The sequence below is a fragment of the Cicer arietinum genome, chromosome 4 (assembly GCF_000331145.2).
Source record: "Cicer arietinum cultivar CDC Frontier isolate Library 1 chromosome 4, Cicar.CDCFrontier_v2.0, whole genome shotgun sequence".
Classification (NCBI taxonomy): Eukaryota; Viridiplantae; Streptophyta; class Magnoliopsida; order Fabales; family Fabaceae; genus Cicer; species Cicer arietinum.
In genome coordinates, this window is record NC_021163.2 from 47,186,532 (window position 1) to 47,209,341 (window position 22,810).

At 31.6% G+C, this 22,810-nt stretch overlaps 3 protein-coding genes across 3 annotated transcripts; all 3 read left to right on the forward strand.

Moving 5' to 3' along the window:
* The first annotated feature begins 1,523 nt into the window (after positions 1 to 1,523).
* Positions 1,524 to 4,839, forward strand: LOC101503621 (uncharacterized). The gene is made up of 2 exons (XM_004497729.4): positions 1,524 to 3,982; positions 4,425 to 4,839. The coding sequence occupies exon 1, from the start codon at positions 1,867 to 1,869 to the stop codon at positions 3,769 to 3,771; it is 1,905 nt and encodes a 634-aa protein (XP_004497786.1). The 5' UTR covers positions 1,524 to 1,866; the 3' UTR covers positions 3,772 to 3,982; positions 4,425 to 4,839.
* Positions 4,840 to 5,986: 1,147 nt separating this feature from the next.
* LOC101505217 (cation/H(+) antiporter 15-like) lies at positions 5,987 to 8,788 on the forward strand. Its single transcript, XM_004497734.4, has 3 exons — positions 5,987 to 6,178; positions 6,450 to 7,460; positions 7,571 to 8,788. The coding sequence occupies exons 1-3, from the start codon at positions 5,987 to 5,989 to the stop codon at positions 8,786 to 8,788; spliced, it is 2,421 nt and encodes an 806-aa protein (XP_004497791.3).
* A 6,581-nt stretch (positions 8,789 to 15,369) lies between these two features.
* LOC101503948 (nuclear transport factor 2-like) lies at positions 15,370 to 22,559 on the forward strand. Its single transcript, XM_004497730.4, has 9 exons — positions 15,370 to 15,551; positions 15,638 to 15,772; positions 16,935 to 17,247; positions 20,275 to 20,540; positions 20,641 to 20,824; positions 21,015 to 21,136; positions 21,243 to 21,308; positions 21,456 to 21,537; positions 22,045 to 22,559. The coding sequence occupies exons 1-9, from the start codon at positions 15,513 to 15,515 to the stop codon at positions 22,263 to 22,265; spliced, it is 1,428 nt and encodes a 475-aa protein (XP_004497787.1). The 5' UTR covers positions 15,370 to 15,512; the 3' UTR covers positions 22,266 to 22,559.
* The last annotated feature ends 251 nt before the right edge of the window (positions 22,560 to 22,810 follow it).

The following is a 22,810-nucleotide window of genomic DNA, read 5'->3' on the forward strand; positions in this document are numbered from 1 at the left end:
TAATACAAAGAACATAATCTAAATATTCAATACATCTCCCAAAAGACTTTCTAGACTCAATAGCTGCAAATTACATCATGACTCAATAGAATTTATAAATAAATAAAAAGGTCCTCAATCAAAGAGGCCTACCAAAACAAATATGATCAAAACTTGAATCTGCTAACAGTTTGCTACTCAATTGCCTACAAATCTGGAAAAAAAAATAAACAACATGAAGGTGTAAGTCACAAAGACTTAGTGAGAAGACAACAATCACCATCAACTAGAAGGGAAACAAAAAAAAAAAGACACGAATAATTGTTTTGTAATCTTGTGGGAATTATCTTAAACAATACTATCTCAAAAATCATAACCAATATTATTTGCAGGAGTATAAGAAATTTTGCTCTTGGGGATGTCAAATTACATTTGAGGTTTGAGGGTTTAAGTATAGTGGAGTGAGAATAAGGATGGGAATAGGCTAGGTCGTCCATTAGGGGTCAATGGCCTGACCTACTTATGGTTTGGCCTATTTAATTAAAAGACTAGGCTCAAACTATTTTTAAAGCCTATTTATTTAAATAGGTTAGACTCAGGCTTATAAAAAAGCTTATTAGGCCTAACAGTCCGACCTATATATATTTTATTATTTATTAATGTTATTTTTTATTATTATTATATTAATAATATTATTTCCTATTTTAAATTCTATTAATTAGGCAATCACTTAGTAGTCATTCCATATTCGGTAGTCGTTCAATATTCGGTAGTGATTCCATATTTGATAGTTGTTTCATTGTCCAATTAGTCAATCACTTAGTAGTCGTTCTATATTTGTTTGAGAGGTAATTAATTGGTGCGTTTGTTACAGGAAAAAAAATCTATTATTTGAAACCAATTTTTTTTTAGGTTTTAAAGGATGTTTGTTTCAGATTTTTTTAAAATTATTTTGTTAGAAAAATTATTTTTTATTTAATATATATAGATATGTACATTGATATTGGTATGTGGAGAGTATCATGTGGTATGAGTAGAGCATTTAATTGTTTTAATGTGAATAAGACTTTTAAATAGGCTTCTAGACCGGACCAAACTTTTAAAAAGATCACCGGAAAAAAAAAACATATGATAGATTGTAAGTTAGACTTAGGCCTAAAAAATTAATCGTAGGTCAGACTCAGACCTTTCAAAATTTAATTTGACTTAATCTATTCTCACCCCTAAGTGAGAAGAAGCAAGGACAAGGACAGAAGAAAAAAAAAAGAAAAAAAAAAAAAGATTTTGCGGAGAAAGAGATAAAAGAGGTAAGTAAAATAGAAAATGAGGTGAAATGGAGATGATTGGTTTGTTTTATTTATTATTATTAATTAATCTCTCCAAAAAATAGCATTTGAATATATTTCAATTCTTAATTTTTTTGAATATATTTCAATTCCACTAGAGTTATTTTTTTTTTTCTTCTAATTTGTATTATATGTGTCCAGAATACAAAATATTTATATTAGTTAGTAACTCCTCACGGTGTAGCATTATTGTCTTCCTTTGATTAAGGTCTTTAACTTCAATTTGTTTTTAACAATAGCTTTACAAAAACAATTTTCTCCGAATCAATTTTTGGTGCAACAGAATTAAGAGCTCGTCACTTTGTCTTCCCTAGCTCACTCAAACCAAACACATCAGCGTTGTTAGTGTGAACTGTGATTCTGTGAATACTGAAACTCTGCTTCTTCATCCTTAACACGCTTTGCATCTCACAAGCTCTCTAGGATTGAATAAACCATCAATAGCCACACACAAACACACAAAAAGTCTGTGTAACCATCTCAACCCTTCTCCACCCAATTTTTCAATACCCTCTTTCTTAATTATCCTTTGAAACTAACAATGTGTTCCCAAAAGACCCTTTTCAGAATCATCAACAAAACTGTGTCTTTTCCTTCAAACCAACAACAACAACATGAACTTGCTCATAAGATTACTCAAATCCTCATCAATTCAAAAACCCCAAACTATTTCAAATCCAATAATACAGAACTTCACTCAATGATCTCCTGCATCACCCCCCATGTTACTTACCGTGTTCTTTCAAACCCCATTCTCCCACCTCATTCCTGTTTATCCTTTTTCCATTTCCTTAAAACCCAACATTCCAACATTTCACTTAAACCTGACCTAAATTCCCATTTGATTCTCCTTTCGAGACTCTTCCAAGCTCGGAAATTCGCTTCCATGAAGACTATTTTGAATTCTGTGGTTAATGATTCAGAATTTGGTTGTCCGGTTTCGGGTATTGTTGATTTGGTTGATGAATTTGAGCCACATTTTGTTGAGGAGCTTTGTGACATGTTGTTTAGGGTTTGTTCTGATAATAGGTTGTTTGAAGAGGCATTTAGGGTTTATGATTATGTGGAAGAAAAAGGGTTGGTGATTGAGGAGAGGTCCTGCTTTGTGCTTTTGCTTGCGTTGAAAAAATTCGGTGAGGTTGATTTGTGTCTTAGGTTCTTTCGTCGAATGGTTGAGTCGGAGAGTATTGAAATTAGAGTTCAATCTTTGACACTTGTGGTGGATGTGTTGTGTAGGAGAGGAGAGGTTGGGAAAGCTAAGGAGTTGATGGATGAGATGGTGGGGAAAAGTATTGTGAAACCGACTGTGTTTACTTACAATACATTGTTGAATGCGTATGTTGGAATAAAGGATCGAAAGGGAGTTGATGAGATACTGAGGTTGATGGAGAGGGAGGGAGTTGTTCGAAGTGTGGCTACATATAGTATTTTGATTCAGTGGTATTCGAGTTCTGGTGATATTGGTGAAGCTGAAAAAATATTCGAGGAGATGCGTGAGAGAAATGTAGAAATGGATGTTTATGTCTATTCATCGATGATAAGTTGGAATTGTAGGTTAGGAAATATGAAAAGGGCCTTTGATTTGTTTGATGAAATGTCTCAGAGAGACATTGCTCCTAATGCGCATACTTACGGCTCTTTGATTTGTGGTGTGTGCAAAGCAGGTCAAATGGAAGCTGCAGAAATCTTGTTGGAAGAGATGCAAAGTAAGGGAGTCGACCTAAATATAGTCATTTTTAACACAATGATGGATGGTTACTCCAAAAGAGGAATGATGGATGAAGCTTCAAGGCTGCAAGGAATCATGGAAAGGAAAGGATTCAACGCAGATGTGTTTACGTACAACATTCTTGCTAGTGGTCTTTGTAAATTGCATAGGTACAACGAAGCGAAGCAAACTTTAAACTCAATGATAGAGCAAGGAATCGAACCAAATGTTGTGACATTCACTACATTTGTCGAGATATATAGCAAGGAAGGAAACCTTGCAGAAGCTGAGAGGATCTTTAGGGATATGGAGAAAAAGGGAGAAGTGCCTAACGTTGTTACTTATAACACTCTAATCGATGCATATTGCAAGAAAGAAAAAGTGAAGCAAGCGCATTCGATAAAATCTGAAATGGTAAACAAAGGGTTAGTGCCAGATGTGTATACATACTCATCACTAATACATGGGGAATGTATTGTTGGCAGGGTAGATGCGGCACTTAAACTTTTCAACGAGATGGGTTTAAAGGGCATAACTGGAAACGTTGCAACGTATACATCGATTATTTCAGGTTTATCCAAAGAAGGGAGATCAGATGAAGCTTTTAACTTGTATGATGAGATGATGAGAAAGGGCCTAACACCTGATGATAGAGTTTTTGCTGGACTTGTTGGTAGCCTTCACAAACCCGTCACTCATGCTGCTCTTAAACAAAATGAATACGAGGAACAAAAGTAGACACTTCAGATACCTTCAATAGGGTCAAATATTTGTTTGTCAAATGCACGAGGGGAGGAAGTACGAAAAATTGGTCGATAAGGGTGTGAGATAATGCTGATTTTTTTCTTGAAGCTCAAGCAAGAAGACATGTGTTGAGGGGAAAATTTATCTTCAACAATACCAAATTAGAGCTTGGAAACTGGGAAAATATGCAAATATTCTGCTCTTGGTAATACACAAACCTTCTCCTTTTCTTGGTAAACGATGCCTTGATAAGGCCATTTTTTGTTGGTATTAAATCATTTTTGCATTGCATTTAAGCAAAGTTGTATTTTTTTTTACAAATGTAACCATGGCATAAATTTGAAAATTTTCTTATTGTAATACTTTCTAATGCGAACCATATCTTGTGTATATACTGTATGCAACATCTTTTGACCAGTGTGATACTTGATTAGTTTTTAGAATCTGCACTATCAATTTATAGCAAGTTCATGATGTACTTGTTGTCATGCCATAGTTTGACCAAACATTAGCTGTAGCAAAAAGATACCGCCACTTCATATATTTCATCAATTCTGAAACCTTTAAAGTATTTATTTCTTGATTTTTTTTCATATTCAAATTCTGAAATTGGTTATAAAACCTCTGGATTTTATTATCATTTGCAGCATCAAGAAAGTATCAGATTTGGGTTCAGTTCACTCAAGGGATTTATTTATAGCTATGTGACTATGGGATCTGAGTGAAGGTTTTATTGTTGATAACGAAGGAAAGCTGTTGTATATGATCATTGATTTCTGCTGAACATGACGGATACAAGTTTCATTTTTACCTCGCCCGTTGTTTTTCGCCCACTTGCAATGTGTCAGAATGTTAGTTTTAAATATTAGTTGCAAAAATTATGCAACAGATTCTACATCAACCGTTTTCTATATTGCTAAATCAAAGTATTTAATCTTTATCTTTTCTCTATATTTAGAAAATCTTATAACTTTAACCTGGTATCAAATGCATACAAATTAAACTTGTAAAGTAAATATCAATATGTAATATAATTTTGGTTTAAATATAATTTTGGTCCTCTATCTTTTACTTAATATTTATTTTGATCTTTTACTTAATATTTATTTTGATCTTTTATTTATTTTTTATTAATTATGATCCTTTATCTTTTATAAGTAGTGTATTTTTATCATTTTCATCATAACTCTTTCAAACAATTGTACAATGGTTGTCATAGACTATTGAAATCAAATATTTGACCGATTGTAAAGTTAAGTATGCAATCTTAATAAGAATGTGGTGAAAATACATATGCTTCAAAGTATGCAAGAAGAATTTTTTTTATATGCAAGTCTATTATTGGATTAAATGAATGTTTTTTTGAAGGAACATTATACAAGATACACAATTATAATTAGATATTTCTATAACTTTTGTTGTAATTGTAATAGTGATTAAAATACACCACATATAAAAGATAAATTATCAAAATGAATCAAAATAAATATAAAAAACCAAAATGAATATTAGATAAAAGATAAAATATCATAATCATATTTCTATAATTAAAATATTAATATGTGTGCACGAGTTAAATTTTCATTATTTTTTTATTTAGAACATTTTCTGATGAATAAAAAAAATCTCTTGAGCCAAAAAATAAATAAATAAAAACCTCTTCGCCTTTTTGCAATAATTTATTTTATGGGGATTGCATCTCGGTATAAGCTCTGCAGTTAAACCAACTAATTCCATCCATTGAGTAAGGCTTGATTGATTATATAGTGACTATATTTTTTTTATCTTTTTAGTCAAAAAAAAATTTATTCGTTATATTTTGTTATATTCTTTAGTTTTTACAGATTTTGTTACTTTTCGTTGAGATAGGTAAATAATAATTACCATAATTAGTTTCATTAATTTTGAATTTGTTTTAACTAACTAATATTAACAAATGTCTATGAGTAAAAAAACAAATCTAAATTTAGTATGTATTAATGGCGGCAGCGGGTACGTAAAATATCTTACAAAAAAATAAACACCAAAGCAAACAACCATTTCTCAACAAAGCACATGAAAATACAGACATACTAGTAACAAACAATGTAAATTGAAATTTCCAGCTCAAATACAATGTCAATATAATCATTATTATTATTATTTAAGTGAAAGAAGAAAAAATAAAACAAAGACAAAAACATTGAGTGCTTCAAACAAAGAAGCAAATATGGAGATGTCATATTTTGCATGTTATAATGTAACGTTGAGTGCTTCAAACAAAATCTGGATGACTGATGATGTTATGATAAAACGCATTCCTCTTTTGTCTCTCCAAATTGCTTATAATATTTTGGCTTCTCGTCTTTTCTACTTCATCCTCAAGCCCCTTCATGTGCCCCTCATTGTTGCACAAATGCTTGTAAGTTTTAATTAATTAATTAATTAATGTTTCTTTCTTTATTTTTCCAATCTCATCATCAATACATCTGATATTTGTCTTTTTAATTTAGAGATATTTACAGTTTTGAGAAAATTTATTTGTTTTTTCATAAAAGTAATTGTGTTGTCATTTCGGGTTGGCACAAGTGAATTAGTCATTGACAAAGTTGGTGAATATTTCGCGCCCAAAAACATTGCATAAATGAGAGAAAAATGTACAAGAATTTTCTGAAGTTTTTTATATTATGCAGGCTGGTTTTGCTTTGAGTCCAACACTGTTTGGAAGATTCGAACAAGTATTCACCTTGTTTTATGGGCAACATGGTATCCTAGCCATTGAAACCTTTTCAAACTTGGGAATTATGTACTATGTGTTCCTTAGTGGTTTAGAGATGAATTCAGAAACCATCTTAAGATCGAGAAAGAAAGGCACAAGCATTGCAGTTGCAGGCATTGTAACTTCAATGTTATTTGGTGTTGGACTTTTTACATTACAACACAAACTTGAAGATAATGAAGATATGATATCACGAAAACCAAACAAACAAAATCAAGCCTATTTGTTTTGGTGTTTAGCTCTTTCTGTAACAGGTTTTCCAGTTCTTGCAAGAATCCTTGCTAATCTTAAACTCTTATATACAAAGCTTGGCAAAGATGCATTAACAGCAGCTATGTTAACTGATGTATATGGTTGGGTTTTGTTCACATTATTGATTCCTTATTCAAACAATGGTGGAAAACCATATCTCTCAGCAATCACTACCTTGTTGTTCATAGTTTTTTGTTTTACTGTGGTGAGACCTATCCTTGTTCCTATTATTGAACACAAAACAAGCACCAACACATGGCGCAAGTCACACATATTGGACGTGTTGATGGGAGTGTTTATTTGTTCATACATTACTGATTTTCTTGGCACACATCCTATTGTTGGAGCTTTTGTGTTTGGACTAATATTGCCTCATGGAAAGTTTGCTGATATGGTGATGGAAATGTCTGATGATTTTGTTTCTGGGATTCTATGTCCTGCCTTTTTTTCTGGATTTGGATTTAGACTCAACTTGCCTTATCTTTGGAAGCAACAAAATTCTGGTTTAATGTTGTTGATTATGCTTTTGTTATGCATCCCAAAAGTTTTGAGCTCTTTAATTGTTACTTTCTTCTTCGGTATGCCGGCTCGAGATGGCCTTGCCATTGGACTGCTTCTCAACACCAAGGGCATCATGGCAGTCATTCTACTAAATGTTGCTTGGGACAAAAGGGTACCAACTTTCTGTCACAATCCTTTTTTAAATTCTTACTTGATTATGATCTGTCTTTTAAATCAAATTTGGTTTTAACTATGTTCCTTTATTTCTTTCTTTGTTTTCAGATTTTGGAGCCATATGCTTTCATGGTTATGATGATGGCTATTATAGTAATGACAGTGATCGTCTCTCCTTTGATCAATGCTATATACAAACCCAAATTTCGATTCATGCAATCTCAATTAAGGACAGTGCAAAAGCTAAGGTTCGATATGGAGCTTCGAGTCGTCGCTTGTGTCCACAATGCTAAACAATCCTATGGCATGATCAAAGTCCTTGAAGCCATAAATGCTAGCAGAGTTTCACCTGTACATGTCTCTGCAGTTCATCTCGTTGAACTCACAAGACATGGCACTGCTATTCTTGTTTCCCAAATGGACAACACTATTGGATCACAAGCAGAGTTTGAGACAATAACTGATATATTTGAAGGATTTACACAACAATACAATGCTGTTAGATTTGACACATCAAGTGTTGTATCATCCTATGCAACTATCCATGAAGACATAAACAATGTAGCTGAAGAGAAACGTGCAAGCATAATTCTTCTTCCCTTTCACAAAGAGTACATAACATCAGAAAGTTCTATAGAAATAAACAACAATGAACATTGTGAGATAAACAAAAATGTTCTTCAACAAGCGCCTTGTTCGGTAGGAATCTTCGTGGATCGTGGTCTAGGATCATTGTCAAAAACAAACATGAGAATCATAACAATCTTCATTGGAGGGTCTGACGACCGCGAAGCGTTGTCTATCGCGTGGAGAATGGCAAGGCATTCGGAAACACAATTACATGTTGTTAGGATCCTTTTGTTAGGTAAAGCAGCAGAAAAAGCAAAAGAGTTGAAAACAAGCAAAACCAAAAGTAATGGAATGTTGTCAACAGTTATGGATGATGTGATGCAGAAAGAGTTGGATGAAGAGTACATACTTTCCTTCAGGCTCAAGGCAGTGAACAATAATGACTCTATTGTTTACTCAGAGAGGGAAGTGCATTCAGACAAAAGTGAAGAGATTCCAACACTTCTGAATGAGATTGACAAACCTGGATATGACTTGTACGTTGTTGGACAAGGGAGTGGTAAGAACTCACCTGTTTTTTTAAGGTTGTTGAAATGGTGTGACCATCCAGAACTTGGTGTTATAGGTGACATATTGGCTTCAACAAGTTTTGGAACACACTCTTCTGTGCTTATTGTGCAGCAGTATCTGCCAGGGAGAAAACGTGTTGTTAGGAAATGTCATCGTGAAATCAAAAGTGGTCCTGAGATTTTATAAAAATATATATTCGGAAAATTAGCAGTAATAGATCAACTATATGGATTGAAGAATATTGTGTATAGTTACAACAATTTTATTTCATTATAATAAATTTATTTTAAGTGTTTCTTTTTTGTTTTTAACCTCTTTTTATGAAAGTGAAAGATTAGCAACTTACACCTTTTCTATTTAGACTAAAAAGCCATAATTAAATCTTTTAAAAATACTACTTTAATAAATGGGTAATGTTGTAATTTGATTTTTTTTATTTTTGTTAAAATTCTGAATTTTTCTTTCGTTTCATGGCATTATTATAATCCCTTTCAAATCAAGTTATTATTGGTAGTGTTTTTATTCTTTTGTTTTCGTTTCCTCTCTTGCATTAATAATTTTTTCTTATTTAAAAACAAAATGCCGTAAGATTTTTAAATTTTAACTTTACCCTTTGTATGTATCAAAAACACTCTATCCTTTGTAAATAAAAACTACCATTCTCATCTTGCATTTTTTTTTATATCAAGCATCACTTGCTTTTTACAAATTTGTAATAAATAAAATGATTACCAATTAAATATAATAGGTTCATATTTAGAACATTTAGATTAATACAACAATAAATTTATTGTAGAATCAATTTTTTTTTACTGTGGATGATGTAAAAAACAATCTTTATTGTGGATTAATATAATAATAAGAGACATAAATGCTATGATGAAACTAAAAAAATCAATTTTTATGTTTTTTTTTTAAAAAAAATTAAAATATAACATACAAAATTACCTTTCCATTTTATTTATTTAAAAAAGTAAAAAATAAAATAAAAATTCTTTTCAAATGTGAAGGTGTAAGTTGTTAGTTAGTCTACACCTAAAAATTACTATTTTAATAATTAATACTTAAAATGAAATTTACAAAACCCCCTTTAATTTTACTTATTTAAAATAGTAAAGTGTAGTTTTTTAGTATAAATAATAAAAGTGTAGGTTGTTAATTTAGACTCATAAAAAGAAATAAATATAAATTACCCTATGTGTAAGCATGAAATCAAGCATGGATGGGAAGCCATTGAAAATTTGAAATAGAGGGCCAGGTTGAGATAAGCAATTGAAAAATGGAAGGAACTACCAACTACATTGATACAAACAACCAAAATTCAAAATTCAAGAGTCTATTCAAAATACCTTACTACTCATCTTAGTTAGATTGACTAACTTTAATCTTTAGTTTACCAATTTTTTGTGTATGTGTATTTGCTTTGTTCTATCTTGTATAACTCTTTTAGTGAATGATTTTGAGCTCTCCACTTCTTGTGAACTATTTACTTCATTTGATCAATTCTTTTTGTTTGATAACAAAGGACCAATTCTTTTTGTTTGATGACAAAGGACGAAGTAGATGTTTTGAGAATAATTATTGTGTTTTTCAAGTTTTTTTAAACTCTTTTGTGAGAATATCACATAGCATTCTCTTTCTGTTACTTTGAATAGTTTTGCATATATATTATATTATTAAAAATAAAAATTGTTCATAAAAGTAGATGTTTTTATTCATAAAAAATAAAGATATTGTTAGAACCAAGTTAATTTGAAGAACAATGACCTTATTTTGTGAGAATAATTTATTGCGCTAATGAATTCATTTAACTTTGTAGACCCTTTGTCGTGAACTTTAAAGACTTTATGTTGCATTATCTAATAAATAGAAAAGAGAAACAAGGAAATCAAGTCAATGCTCATAAGAATCTATTAAAAATGTGTATGACTCTAATAAATACGCTCTCAATGTGCCTCTGTTGAATCTAATATTACAAGTTCGCTCTGATAATTATGCATCAAATAATTATGGAAAGCCAATTGATTGTTTGATTAATGCATCAAGTCAACCCTATAATAAAAAGTCAAGTTTGTTAAGTCATACATTTGAACACATAACTTTGTAGAAGTCAACATCTCAACATCCTTATCAAAGTTGGGATTTACCATCTGATTGAAGAAATGCATGACATCATCTGTCTTTCCTATTGTTTCTATCAAGATACGACGAGTCAATTATGAAAACGAGTTTAGACAAGTTCTTACATGTTGATTCAAGATCTCTGAAGATTTCGGTATGCGTCATTATTTTATATGTTAATTTCATGTAATCACAACAACAGTCAGAAACTCTAATGACTTTGAAGTCTCTCTATAAAAAGACTTGTGATCTTCACTGCAATAGAACGAAAAACATATTGTCTTCATACACAACAACTCGTGAAAATTCTTGTATTAGTTCTAAGTGTTGAGAAACCTCAAATATATTCTGAGAGAATACCTTCTAAATTTTCTCTTTTGAGAGTTATTCAAAAAACATCTTAAACAATCTTTGTAACTTAGCCCAATATTGGTTGTTATCGTCAACAATTTGATTGTACTAAGTTAGAAGGTTGAGAAAACTTGAACACAATTTGATTGACTAATAGGTGTTCAATGGACGTGTGATATTTTTGGTGATTAGTGGATTAAATCTTTCAGGGTAAAAGGACTAGATGTAGCTACCGCATTGATGGTCAACCAAGATAAATTGACTTGTGTTTCCTCCATTTATCTCTTTAGTTTTTTTTTTATTACGTTCTATTTTTTTATTTGTTTTAAAAAGTTTTTTAAAACCTTAGAAACACAATTCAAACTTCTCTTTCTTGTTTTTTTTTTCTCTCTTCATATTCTACATGCAATTTTCATCCTTCACCATCTTTTGAATATATTCCTCTCAATTTAAACGGACACTCTCATTTTTTGATGCATGTACCCCTTATAGGTGTAAGATTTTCCAAGGTATATATTTGTCACTTTTTTCACAACTAAGAATTAACTTTGTCTTTGTATTTGATTATGTTGTGATTGTTTCAGACCTATAGATGACAACAACATCACCATTTTATCTCCCATATTTTCTCGCTCATTTTATCAAATCATCCCTTGCAGCAAACACTTGTAAAAATAAATAAATACATAAATAATAACATTGTGAACTATTATTCTATAAAACTACAAGAAAAATTTAAGTAACTTACTTTGCAAGTGGTAAATACATCAATTGAGTCGACTAACTGTGTGTTTTGATGTTCCATAACGTCATCTATAATGTTAATATTTTCTTCATCGATTCTACTGCTTGAAGTAGCAATGTCAGTTATAAGCAAGGGGATTTGAATTGTAAATTCACCTTGTTAAAATTTCTTGTTAAAACTTGAAGAATTTAACTCAAGATTAATATTAATTATGAAAACAAAAAACAGAGAACGTTATTGGTTAGTAAGAAACACATAATTTAACTTATTTATTTAATTTAATAATCAAAATACTAGAAATAAATAGGGATAAGAGAAGAGATATCACACAAAGATTTATCTTGATTCACCCAATCCGGGTTAGATCAAGTCCTCACAGTTTGAGAGATTTTTCACTAAGTGTTCAAAACGGAGAACGTTTTTGGTTTTTACACCATTAGTCCAGATCAACCTTGATCTGTTACACAACTCTACCTTTCAGCCCATAAATGATTTCAACAGACTATCTTTCTATCTTTTAAGAGAATTTTTACACTTTACTTTTTATTATAAAAGAATTTTCTACAAACTACTCAAACTATTTTCAATACTATAGTCTTGAGTTTACACGATAATGATTTAAAGAGTTTTGTCAGAATCTGAGAAAGCTCAACACTTGTTTGAGTTTAGATTCTTTTAACAGAAGAATAGAGTAGAATGGTTCTAGGAATCAGATCAGAAAACATAAATGATTTTTTGTATGTGAATGAGAGACTTTCGAGTATATGATTATAAGTAAGAGACAAATTATTTTGCACTTGAAACTCTGAATTTTTTCTTGAGTTTGAGGTTCCTTTTATAGGGCTTCAAGGAGACTTGTGACAACTAATATAACCGTTGGAAATGGTTCAGGTGTCATGTGTCAGCTTATGGATAAGATCAATTTTGAAACAAGAATGTTCTTGATTGAACATTCTTTGTTTTTTATGTTTTTTTGAAGAATGTTGATATATAGTTTTTGTGTCATCAATCATTGAAAATAATTCACGGTCCTTTTATCACTTGTGCACATATCTCATAGATAGGCTTGAAGTATACTCTTCAAGATCATTCTTCAATCTTGCCAAAAAATTGGAGAATGGCCTTTCATGAATATGAAGAATAATCTTGTTTGATTCATCATGAGCCATAGCTTTTATCCTTTTCATTTCAGAGTGATTCTTTTGATGAGATGAGCTCTGTATTTTCCTTGGAGAATTCTGGAAACATAATTGTAAAATCCAGGAGCAATTTTTTCTTTAACAAATGAGATCATCGTTCTTGTTATTTCAAAATTGTAGAGAACGTTCTTCGTTTTCCAGACTTTTGTCAAGAACTTTCTTCGTTCTTCCTTTTTTATAATATTTTTCCTCACAACATTCTCACATTAACCGTTTTCTCTCGTTTAATATATTAATTTTAAAATTACAAATCTTTTATAAAAAATAAAATTGATGCATTAACAATTAGCATTTAGTGCATGATTCTATTTCCATCTATATTACATAATGTATTAATGTGTATTGTTAGTAATACAAATCGCAACTCTTGTAAAAAAAAAAAACAATTACATATTAAATATAAATAGTATAAAAAATCAATCACATGTTAAATCATGCCAAAAGAATTATGTGGCCCATAATGAAATCATAGGCAACATAATAATCAACTCTAAATTCTATTTGTCGGGTTTTTCAGAATGCTAATGATTTTAAAATTCTCTCATTGAAATAACATGTATATCTTTCTCACCCCCTAACTTCATGTTTACTTGCTCTCTATTTTGTTATTATCTTATATCAATATTATTTCATTTTCTACTTTTTTTAGTTATTAAGTTATAGTAGAAGACTCTAATCTAACATCATGAAAGTTGTTCCACTTTTATGAACACCTTACTAAGTTGCGAAACCGGCCGGATTGGTTTAACCAGCTACTGTCCATATATGATATATTATCCTAAACCGATTTTTGGTTTCAAAATATAAATTATTTATTTTATTTAGATTCAATGGACCAATTACGATCGAATCAAATATTTTACTTCTTCTTTATCTCAATATCATATTATAAATGAAATTTTAATTTTTTAACATTCATAATATATAATATAACTATTAAGTTTACAGTGTTGTTTTTTATGAATAATTATTATTTAAATTATTAATAATTATATTTTATTTAATTATAAAATTTATTTAAAATATCTCACATAATTTATGTAAATTTTTTATCTTTAATATTTGCAATTTTAATTTATTTATTTTTAACATTACAATAACAATCATAAAATGGTGATATGTAATAATAATAATAATAATAATAATAATAATAATAATAATAATAATAATAATAATAATAATAATAATAATAGTAATAATAATAATAATAATTAATAATTAATAATTAATAATTAATAATTAATAATTAATAATTTAAAATTTAAAATTTTAATGTAATTTGTATTGTATATTTTTATTGACACAATTAGATAATAATTTTATTTTAAAATATATATTTATATATATATACATATAACTTATAAAAATAAAATTAAATCTATATTATATCATTTTATTTATAATTATAATAATATTCAAATTTTATAATTATTTTTCTACCTCGTACAACGGATATACTCAACTATACTATTTGTATATATTAATAATATTTTTTAACATTAAGAAATCTATAAAATTTTACCATGTAAGATATACCCCAGTTGAAAAAGTAATATACCACGTAATTGGTTCCTAAAATACATAGAGAAACAATATGAAAAATATGCTTAAAAAAATCAAAATAATAAAATATTATCAAAAGTATTTTGTAAACCTATTTTATATTAGATTACGATCCGATAGGTGTACGTGATATCAAATTTAAAAATAACATCTTTAATAAATATTTATCACATATTTATATTATAAAATACATTATTAAATTAAAAATTATTATCATATGCATTATGTTTACAAATTGACATTAATATGAAGTTATGATATGTGAATGGCATAAATCAAAATTAATATTTTATAAATTTTTATGAATATGTTATTTTTGTATATTTCAGTAACATAATAAATACTTTTAGATTAAGTTAAATTTTATAAAGATAAGCTATATGATAGTAACTTCCAATACAAAAATCGATTCTGATTTTATAATAATACAAATATAAATTAAGAATTATTAGAAGTGTTACAACATAAATTTATTTATTTTCTCAAGTAGCCTAGTGTTATAATATTACGTTTGAACTTAAATATATGTCTATTAATGGTTTTGTATTTATCAACTTAGCTGTATAAACGAGACCAATTGTAATCTTTTATATTTTATGTCTATACAAATTAAATTCATAAAAATTGTTTATAACTCAATTTTTTATTTTTATAAAATAATAATTAAGAGAAAAAATTTCCAAAAGTAGAAAAATAGATTAATTTGATTATTGATTTATTTGAATGGAATTGAGTGGAGCTTATTGCAGAAAAGGGTCACACAGTACACACACGCAGCATCATCGTATTATCATAGCAGCAATTTCCATCCGCAGAGAGAGATTTAAACAAAAACAAATCTCTCTCTCTCTCAGATCTCTCTCCCACCAATTTCATTTCGGATCTGAATTGACGGCGTTAGGGTTTTGAAGGGTTTTTTTCATTTTCTTCAATGGCTACACCCTTTCCCATTCCTCTCACCGCTGCTCAGGTTCATCCATTTCTCTTCTTATTCTCTTTCTTCAATTTCTCTGAATCGTGAAACCCTAATTAATTGATTCGTTTTTCTTCGTTTAGGTTGGGACTTACTTCGTGGGACAGTACTATCACGTTCTTCAGAATCAACCTGAGTTCGTTCATCAATTCTACTCTGATGCTAGTACCATGCTGCGTATTGATGGAAATGCTAGAGAAACTGCCACTGCAATGCTTGTACTCATTCTTTCTCTGTTACCCCTAATTTTTTTGGGTGTTTTCTCAGATGATTGATTTTTTGTGTGATTAGAATTTGATAGTAGTGAAAATAGGAATGATGTTAGTGTAAGAGTAGGTCTTTTTAGTGCGTGCCTCTTGTTATTGTGTTTCGCTGAAAAGAATTCTGAGTTACTTTTTTATTTTGATTCGACAAGGTCTTTTTAGTGCGTGCCTCTTGTTATTGTGTTTTGCTGAAAAGAATTATATGAGTTACTTTTTTATTTTGATTCGACAAGTGTTAATCACATCTATGATGATTGTGTTTCACTTGTGGGTTTTTTAAGTTGGCGAAAAAAGGATTAAGAATTTAATGAATGTGTGTTAGAAATAAATTTTTGTCGTGTAGTTGTGTCGATTTTAGTGTATATGGTGAGATGAAGATTTGGAATTGATTTTATCGCTATGGAGTAAATTGTTGTGTTTTGTGTATTATTATATGGATTAACAGAAGAGATGACGTGTTGGATTATAGAAATGATTTTTTGAATTTTAAGAGTTTTAACTGCGTTTTTAGGTCGGATTCGGGTCAAGAGCATGGTTCTTAATCATGGTTGTTACAATTTACAAGTATTGCGGTTACAACATTATGTTTTGTTCTTTTAATTTTAATTAAAATATTAAATGTTTCCTCCACGCCAGCGGTATATGTGATTATGTGGCTGGCTGCGGCTTAAATTTTGTGATTGCATCAGGTGACGTGGCATACAATTTAAAACCAATGTTCAAGAAATTCAAAATCTTTGCATTTAAAATAAATTGGATTTAAATTATGATTAGGGATCTAGTGCGTGCATGTAAGATTTATCGACTGTAGTGTGCTAATATTGTTATGTAGTGGTATTTACAATTATTACTGCCTTTTCTGAAATGATTCTTTCCACGTATATTCTAATGAATTTCTTAGTTGAAATTTATGAATGTTTACTTTTTGAATAATGAGCAACTTGTTGAAGTGGTTTCGATTGCTGTTCTTGCTGCTGGTTTCATACTTTTTTTTAGGTATTAATTGTTTGAAAATTGAAAGGACTTGGCATTATCTTCAGTTGCTTATGCACGTTCAATGATAGTAAATTATATACCCCCCTTCCCCTCCAAACTGAAAAAACTTCTTTCTGGGCAGCAAATCCACACACTGGTTATGTCACTTAGTTATACTGGAATTGAAATCAAGACCGCGCACTCTTTGGAGTCTTGGAGTGGTGGTGTTCTTGTGATGGTTTCTGGATCTGTCCAAATTAAGGATAACCAGAGGAGGAAATTCATGCAGACATTCTTCCTTGCACCCCAAGAAAAAGGCTTTTTTGTGCTTAATGATATTTTTCACTTCGTTGAAGATGATCTAATTCACCACCACCACCACCATCAGGCAGTTTTATTAGCTCAGAGCAATCTTGATTCAAAACTGAATGTTCCAAGTTCAATTAATAAGCCAGGTAAATTCTCAGCCAGCTTGTATTTATTTTCCTAAATTGAATTTTTTTCCACTTATTGCAAAGTAATAGAGAAAATGCAAAACTTTGTTTCTCCCGGATAAAAATTCTGAGAGGTCATTATGACTTTTTTTGTATCTGTCCATTTTGTTTACTCATTCTTTCATGATAATTATGGATCTGGTCTAGTTTAGAGTCTAGGTTATATTGGTAATCATTTGTTCTTTTGTTGTCTTTATACTCTCAGAATCTCTAGTTCATATGTTCTTTTAGACAGAAATCTTTATTCCTTAGTCGTTTTTATTGTATGAACTTTTCCCCCTTTGCACCTCAATCTATCATCTTTTTTACATCCACTGCTGTTGGAACTCCTGATTTTTTGAGCTGTTTACAGGAACCATATTTATAGTTTATCACTGTCACCAACCAACTGTATTTGCTACATTGTTATCAGTTGTCGACTGCTACTAGCCACAATTATCATGTTGGCAACACTTTAAAACCATCAGTGCCCTAAAATTGGTTGGAAAAATTGCACTCTTTCTGTTAACAAACTGAATCTTAGCTTTTACTCTCACATATTGAATGATAAGATTGTAAATGGGTTTCTTGGACTTGAAATTAAACAGTTGCAAGCTTAACCTTATCCCTAGATATGCAGATTGTTGTTGCAAGTTGTTGGCTATAGTTTTAACTTAGACGTATAATAGTATAGTGTTGGAAGTTTTCAGGGTAGCTTGATCACAAACTGTTAGGAACCCAAGAATTGGATTCCTTGAGTTAGAGGAACAACACTAATATTTAGAAAGAAAATATAAGAAATAATAAGAGAGAACCTCTCCCAAGAAAATGATACACAAGAGCGGATACGTTCCTACAATGGTTTACACCACTCAATTTCTAAAGTTGATGTAAAGTTCCTTTCTAAAGGGGTGGAAGCCTCTATTTAAAGACTTCCGGTACATTAGGATAGGGATTAGGTCCTAGATAACTAACTAATAACAGAAACACCAACGTAGGTACACCTATACCACTACTAACAACCTAGGAACACAACTACCTACAAACTCCTAATTATCCCTATTTGTATATCCTAACATTACACCCCTCTTCAAAACAACCTTGTCCTCAAGGTTGACATATACTACAGTCTTCTTGTTCAATGGTTAAAAATTAAAAAAAATTCCCATTGTTGAGGACTCAACTTCAGCTTTAGGCACTTTCATATTCCCTTTTTCTGCACTTTCCTGCCATAGCTGCAAACCCGCTGAGTCCTGAATTGCCCAACAAAGTATGGCCTCTATTTAATGGCGGTCGGACCAATTTGGTTGTGTTGGATTTCTCGAATGTGGGATTGGCTGATCAAAGGTGGTGGCGGAAGGCAAATGTTCGAGAAGCTTTTCAGCCACAATTTCAAGTGTGAGGAACAAGGAGACAGTTTGAATCAAGAGAACATTGCTGCATCGAGTATGGCTTAATGGGGGAAAGCTCCGCAAAAAGAAAAATAGACAATACACAAGACAAGAAAAGAGAAAGCAACAATGCCATTGATGAACCTTGAGATGTGGCAACTCATTGCTGCTGTCCTTCAGGTCTGGTGGTTTTGGTGGCGGTAGGTCTTGTGGTTTTGGTGGTGGTGGGGGAGCTACAATCAGCGAATAAGCCATCAGATGCAGTTCCTTCGTGGTTGGTTTCCCCTATAACTGCGATCCCTGTTGTTTCTAATTGCACTTTCCAATCAGGCGACAGCACAAGGCTTGCCAGAATCTTAATGGACACAGAACCAGTGCCTTTGCGCACGATGCAGTGGCTGCTTCCTTCTTCCTCTGCCATTGTTGTTTGTTTGTCGCTAAACATTATTTCCTCCATATCCAAATTTCCAGAATTTAAGTCTTTGATAGAATGTTCATCTTCTTCATAAGTTTTCTGAATCAAAAAGAACTTCCTAGCACTGTTCATCCAACCAAACGGGTCATTTAAGGTGTGATGTTTCCTTCTTCAACCACAAACGCAAGACTGGATTTTCTTCCTTTTCTGAATCTTTCTTCATCGATTCTTGCTCTGTTAACTTCCCACTCTTTATTGATTCTGATTTTTCTGATGGTTCTTGGTTTTCCGACGGCAACCCCCTTGCAGTACACAGCTGATTTGCTGATGTGGCGTCTTCAAGGGCCTCTTGTACTCCCTTCTTGGCTTTGTTTTCTAGTTCTTGATTGCCAAATCTGCGATCAGACCTATGCAAAAAGATTCCCAGATTGGATCTGGGTTTTCTTGATCCCAAGAACGAAACCAAATCAGTATCCATGCATCCAAGCTCATGAACGCCCACTGCACTTTATCGAACCAATGAATTTCATGCTTTAGAAAGAACCTTTCAACCTTTGCGATCCACCCACTAGGATCAGTCCCTGAAAAATTTGGCAGCTCCGCCTTCTTAGCCCACCAATCTTCCAATTCCATGCACACTGGCACTCCTTCGAATCCGGCAGGTCAGACCAATTGTTAGGAACCCAAGAATTGGATTCCTTGATTTAGAGGACCAACACCAATATTTAGAAAAAAAAGATAAGGAATAATAAGAGAGAACCTCTCCCAAGAAAATGAAACACAAGAGCGGATACGCTCCTACAATGGTTTACACCACTCAATTTCTAAAGTTGATAAAAAGTTCCTTTCTAAAGGGGTGGAAGCCTCTATTTAAAGACTTCCGGTACATTAGGATAGGGATTAGGTCCTAGATAACTAACTAATAACAGAAACACCAGCACAGGTACACCTATACCACTACTAACAACCTAGGAACACAACTACTAACAAACTTCTAATTATCCCTATTTGTATATCCTAACATAAACCTCATTTAATTATTAAAGATAAACATCTTGCATCTTTGAAAAAATCAAATTATTAAACAACTTTTACGTTAAAAAATTTAGGTGAATAACCAATTTTCTGATTATTGCAATATTACTGATTCTTGAAATCATGACATTTCAACTTTTAAGTGATTGATAGCTATGGATTTTGCAGTATCCAACTATATGCTGGGTGGAGATATCCAGGCTAGGGAGTATGTTGCTCCAAATGAGGTCAAAGAAAATGGCGTAGTTGACAATTACGGATTTTCAGAACAACGAATGCAACGGGGCCCTGATTCTGAACATATTAGGGAAGATAATGTTGCTGAAGAGTCAAATGGCTCACTTCATTCTTCAGGGAACGCTGTGCAAGATCACCTACCTGCTTCTCCTGAAGAATCTGTTGGGGAGCCACAAAAGCACACTTATGCCTCCATTGTATGTTCTGATTAACTTTTATTTTAAGTTCTAAAAATGTTTTCTTTTGGGATTTAGTAATGACATTGGAACTGACTTTGATATGGACTTCTGTTGGAAGTTACGTGTTGCTAAAGGACAATCTACGCCATCTGCGGCTTCTCAGCCCTCTCATAAGACTGTTTCCCCTTCAGAATGGGATCAAGCTCCACCGAGCAGTAATCAGCAAACAACTGCATCGGCAAATGCATTTGAAAGGTCTGAAACAGATGCAGTGGAAGAGATTCCTGCAGCAGAATATGAAGGTTACTGTGTGTACTTTTTTTATTTATGGAATTGATTATCATGTTTTTCCATTTATTATTTATAGTTTCTTTCTGGCAGTGAGCACATATTCACTACCCATTACATAATAAACTAATATTTTTAATAGAAGCTATAAAGGGTTTCATTGCTCTCCTCCACTGATCTCTATTTTCTTTGCAATACTTTCAGATGAAATTAAATCCGTTTATGTCAGAAATTTGTCGCCTACAGTGTCTCCTTCTGAAGTTGAAGAGGAATTCAAGAGTTTTGGCAGAATCAGGCCCGATGGTGTTGTCATAAGAAGTCGCAAGGTTTATGTCTTTTCCTAATTTCATCTATAAACAACTATATTAATTAATGTTAGTACATTTATGACCCATTTTGATTTATAAATCTAAACTTTTCACTTATGCCCAGGATGTTGGTGTTTGTTATGCATTTGTTGAATTTGAAGATATATCAGGCGTTCATAATGCAGTCAAGGTTTGGATTTTCTTTTATATTATATGTTTGAGAGTTATAGTCCTCTAATTATTTTGTAGTGATACCCATTCATGACCCAAAACTAATATCTTGCTAATTGGTGACATTGAGGGAACACCGACTCTTGTTTGTTTTGTATGTTTCCAGGCAGGATCTGTTGAGATAGCAGGAAGACAAGTATATATTGAAGAGAGGAGACCAAACAGTAACATTCCTTCTCGAGGAGGAAGTATGTTCTGGTCCTTGTTACTGTTAATTTGTTATTGTTGTTATTATCATTACTACTTCTGTTTTGTGAAACTTCTTCATCATGAATGTCCGCAGATGTCTCAAGTGCATACATTTATGTACAATTATAATTTAAGCTACAATTTGCTAAATTTCATTTAAGGATGACATCTGTTTTACACTGATTATTTATTAATTCAAGTTTGAATTTGTCAGTCCTGCAGTTTAGTGACTCTTGCGATGCAATATATAAATGAAGATGTTATATTCTGACATGACTAGCTTCTCTCTTCATTTAATAATATGTATCATAAATTTTAAATGATCTTATCATCAAGTTTTACCCACTATATTGTGTATCAATGATGGTGTTGACACTGACTACAGCGAGAGGCATTTGTTTTCTTTTAGTGTCCGTGTGTTTTTTCCTCCATATTACTCAACTGGTTATAAGACATTTTTACAGGTTTGTTTCATTTCATCATATTTATTTTTGCTGTATTAACAGGACGGGGTAGAGGCAGAGGTAGCTATCAATCAGAGGCACCAAGAGGCCGTTTCAATTCAAGGAGCTATGGCAGGGGAAGTGGTCAAGATGGTGCTGATCGCGAGTATAACAAACCGAGAGGAAATGGTTTCTATCGACCGAATCCGCGCCAAGAGAGGGGATATTCAGGGCACCAAATGCCAAGAAGTGGGCAGAACCTGGCTGATTCCTCAGTCAACTAATTAAAAAAAGTTAGCAAGAGTCCAATTTTGGGTCCATATATTTCAGCTACCAGTAGTCAATTTTCAATAGATTAGACCAAATATTGGTATTTTTTTAGTCTTAAATTGAGATGCTAAAGGGAATATGGATGGGATATTTTCGTTTCTGATCAATTTTGTTCAAGGAGATGCTATTCCATTTATTTCTCCAGGAATTTTTGTTTAGCTGGTATTGTGTTTATTTAAAACATTTAAACATGACATTTGTTTACTCCCAATTGAAATTTGAAATTTAGTTGTTATTATCTGTCAAAATTCAGTATATGTTTTTATTATTATCTGATTGTGTAAAATTTTAAGTTAATTGTTATTAGTCCTTAGTCAACACAACTTTCTAGATATTGAATGTAAATAGGTGTGATCTCACAAGATACACATAAATTAGTCATATTTTACATGATATCAAGAGCAGATTTTGATTATGTGATATATCTTTATATTTCACTAGTGCGGCAGCACCACCTTTCAGAGTTTTCAATTTTTGACACACCACTAATTAACAGCCT

What these genes read in the sequence shown, in the direction of transcription:
- LOC101503621 (XM_004497729.4), top strand. Translation starts at nt 1,867, where the DNA reads ATGTGTTCCCAAAAGACCCTTTTCAGAATCATCAACAAAACTGTGTCT.
- LOC101505217 (XM_004497734.4), top strand. Translation starts at nt 5,987, where the DNA reads ATGGAGATGTCATATTTTGCATGTTATAATGTAACGTTGAGTGCTTCA. An exon ending in TCATTGTTGCACAAATGCTT is followed by an intron (nt 6,179 to 6,449) that starts GTAAGTTTTAAT and finishes TATATTATGCAG; the next exon opens with GCTGGTTTTGCTTTGAGTCC. An exon ending in ATGTTGCTTGGGACAAAAGG is followed by an intron (nt 7,461 to 7,570) that starts GTACCAACTTTC and finishes CTTTGTTTTCAG; the next exon opens with ATTTTGGAGCCATATGCTTT.
- LOC101503948 (XM_004497730.4), top strand. Translation starts at nt 15,513, where the DNA reads ATGGCTACACCCTTTCCCATTCCTCTCACCGCTGCTCAG. An exon ending in AAACTGCCACTGCAATGCTT is followed by an intron (nt 15,773 to 16,934) that starts GTACTCATTCTT and finishes CTTTCTGGGCAG; the next exon opens with CAAATCCACACACTGGTTAT. An exon ending in AGCACACTTATGCCTCCATT is followed by an intron (nt 20,541 to 20,640) that starts GTATGTTCTGAT and finishes TTCTGTTGGAAG; the next exon opens with TTACGTGTTGCTAAAGGACA.